Source organism: Entamoeba histolytica, genomic scaffold (assembly GCF_000208925.1).
Source record: "Entamoeba histolytica HM-1:IMSS scf_1104750516671 genomic scaffold, whole genome shotgun sequence".
In the NCBI taxonomy this organism is placed as follows: Eukaryota; Evosea; order Mastigamoebida; family Endamoebidae; genus Entamoeba; species Entamoeba histolytica.
This window is the reverse complement of record NW_001915001.1, coordinates 3,327-6,661: the sequence shown is the minus strand read 5'-3', so window position 1 is coordinate 6,661 and position 3,335 is coordinate 3,327. Positions and strand designations below refer to the sequence as shown.

At 21.0% G+C, this 3,335-nt stretch overlaps 1 protein-coding gene across 1 annotated transcript; it reads left to right on the top strand.

Annotated features, from left to right (window-relative positions):
* Positions 1–192: 192 nt before the first annotated feature.
* EHI_026200 (uncharacterized protein) lies at positions 193–1,668 on the top strand (the record flags this gene model as incomplete). Its single annotated transcript, XM_645082.2, has 1 exon — positions 193–1,668. The coding sequence occupies one exon, from the start codon at positions 193–195 to the stop codon at positions 1,666–1,668; it is 1,476 nt and encodes a 491-aa protein (XP_650174.2).
* Positions 1,669–3,335: the final 1,667 nt, after the last annotated feature.

Genomic DNA, 3,335 nt, shown 5'->3' with positions numbered 1-3,335 from the left:
GTTTTAATAAATGTGATGGAATTTTTATAATGGAAAAGAACAATTAATGAATATCTGGCACAAATAGCTAGAGAAGTATTTCCTAATATAAATACATTAATATTAGAAGGAGGTGAAGTACCAAGATATATTAGTCAATTAGATTCAATTGATAGAATTACTTTATATGATCCACCATTTGATCTTACTTTAATGGAAAAAATAGAAGATTGTATTGTAGAATTTATATGGAATTATTCACCTGTTTCATTAGTTAATATTGGAAAAATGAAATTATTAAAAAGATGTAAAATTGATATTGGAAGACAAAAGTTTGATATAAATTCCGTTTTTAGTAATAAACAACAACATTTAAAAATTCTTCGATTAAGTAATATTGGTAATTACAAAGAAATAGAAGAATTTAAAGAGTATAAAAATATTGAAAGAGTTATTATTGAAATTGATGATGATACAAAAGAAGAGTATATTGAACAAATGAGTAAATATGCAGTATTAGTATCTGATCAATGGTATAGTCAATTAAATAAAAATGTTATTGTAATGATGGATAAAAAATTTCATTTACAAATTAAAGAGAAACCAAATGTAGAAACATTAGAATTTATTCAACAAAATTATTTACCTTATAAAATGATTATTGATGCAGATTATTATGATGGAATTCAAACCCAATTTAAATTATTTGATAATGTTATGAAATTAACTTTAAACGTTGAAATAGATCCTCAAGAAGAAGTAGATCAAGATGATATTATGCAAAGAAGAATGGATAGAATTAATGGCATTGAACGTTCAGATGATGATGACTTTGTTGAAGAAACAGAAGAACAAAAAGAAGAAAGAGAACGTCTTCATAAATTAGAAATAGAAAGAAGAAAACATTCAATAATTCTTCCTCAACATTTAACCTCAATAACTATTAATGATATGACACCATATTTTCATCAAACATTGTCAATTACACTTAAAGAATTAACTACAAGTAATATTCCTATTGATTTTATTTATCAATTAACTTCTTTAACAAAAATTAATATTTCGAATACAAATATAACACAATCTCTTAAAAGTTTAGAAAAATTAATAGATATAACTTTTAATTTATGCGTTGATGAATGTTCAGAATTTATTTGTCCTCATTCTGTTGAATGTTTAAAATTATATAATTGTAGAAATTGGAAATTTCAAGAATTAAGTCATTTAAAATTATTAGATAAACTTATGATTTATGATGCTCGTCCAAATGTATTATCAACACTACAATTAAATGAAGCTACTTCAGTTAAAAAATTATATTTAAATAATGTAATTACTGCTTCAATGCCAACTTCATTAACTTGTTTAATCATTGGGTCTGCAGGAAATAGGGCTATTGATATGACAAAGTATCTTCAACTAAAAGATGTTTGTATTGAAAATTCAAATCAAGTTAGAGTTAAATTACCATTGTCTATTAAATCTTTATATCTTTATTGTTCTTCTATTAGGATTTTTAACAAAAATGATATTCAATTAAAAGAACTTCATTTAGAAGATTGTGAAGATATTAATTTTGAATCATTTAATTTGAATCATGTCACTAAACTCTCTTTATTACCATTTGACGAAGAATACTTAGAATACTTAGAACAATTCCCTGTGTTAGAAGAAAAGAATTTTAATTAATGTTAATCATTCTTTTATTTGTTTTATATTCATAGATTATAATAAAAATATAACTTTATTTGCACCATCTTCTCTTTCAATTCTTAAGAAAAAAAACTGTGTTAATTAATAATGCAATACAACTTTTTTAATTGAATACCTTTGAGATAAAATGGAATAACTAATTTAATAAGTGTGATAACTTAGTTTATTTATAGAACAGTATTTTTTAACATTCAATAAGATTCTTTTTTAAATTTTTATATTCAACTATACTCTTTCTTTTTTTTACATTCATTTTGTTTTTATAAAGACTCTTTAAAGGGGTTAATGAATTTCAATTTCTCTTATTTATTTTTTTCTGTAATAATTCTATAACTTATTTTAGTTGTTATACTGTTTTGTCTAACCATCACAGCAAAAACAAAGTATTTTTGTTTCAGTTATTCAAAATCGTATATATTCAAGAATCATCAAAATCTCACACTTTGTTTTTTTTTTTTCTTCTTAAAAAAATTGAGTAAGAGGAATTAGTTTTTGTTACTTTCTTATATACAAAATATTCTTTTTCAATGTTTAAAAACGTTTGATATCATTAGTATCATAATAGTTAATGTCTATATTTTTTATTATTATCAAGAGGTTTAATTTTATTGATTTTGTTAACATTTAATTTCTTCTTTTTAATTTATAATGAAACAATTCATTAACATTTTTTATTTTTATTCAAAATAACTTTAGAATAATTTAAATATTCATTTATTTAAATAATCAAATGTTTTGAAATTACAAGAGTGTTAAGTACTTTTGCGATATTTTTATAAATATATATCAGTTTATATAGGAAGTATGATTATATATTTAGAATATAACTAAAATTACTGAAATAAAGCAAAATGATAAAATAGTAGAATTTTTGTATTAACATAAGGAAAGTGTTATTTTATATGAAAGAAATAATTAAAAGTAAAGAATACGAGTCAAATCATAATAACATGAAACTTTTATAGTTAAAACATAATACAAATAATGAAATGAAATTAATGGCATTAACTGTTTATATGTTTGAATTGAAAAAAGAAGTAATGATAATATAATGTCAGAAATATTAATTAAAATTCAAAAAATAATATAAGAATAATAACCCAAAATATTATCTGAATGAAGGACAATAAATACACATTTGAAATAAAATAATGGATAAAGGAAAAAGGTTACATTCAAATATATTAGTGTTTTAATATTATTAATAACAAAGATAAAATGAAAATAAATAAATAAATAGTGTCTTATCTATAACTTAAAGTATTTAATAACTAGATTTTTTTTAATAAAACATATGTTAATAATGTAAATCAATTATCTCTTTACTTCATGTTATTTCTCTTTTATTTTTATTTCTTCTTATTTAATAAAACAACAATACATTGGGTGTGAAGATTTCAAATGAAATAAATTATTTCTTCATTGATTTATGTAAATTTTATATTCACAGTTTCATTCATTGTTTTGTTTTTCTTTTTTATTTCATCTTCAATTATTCTAGTTTGAATCATTTCAATTACTATGACTCGTTTTTGTTTGAAACATCGTGGAAATTGTCTCATACAAACTACATTTGATATTCATTTATATTCAAATGAATATTGATAACAACATGATTTTATTTTATCATTTTCTTTACTACC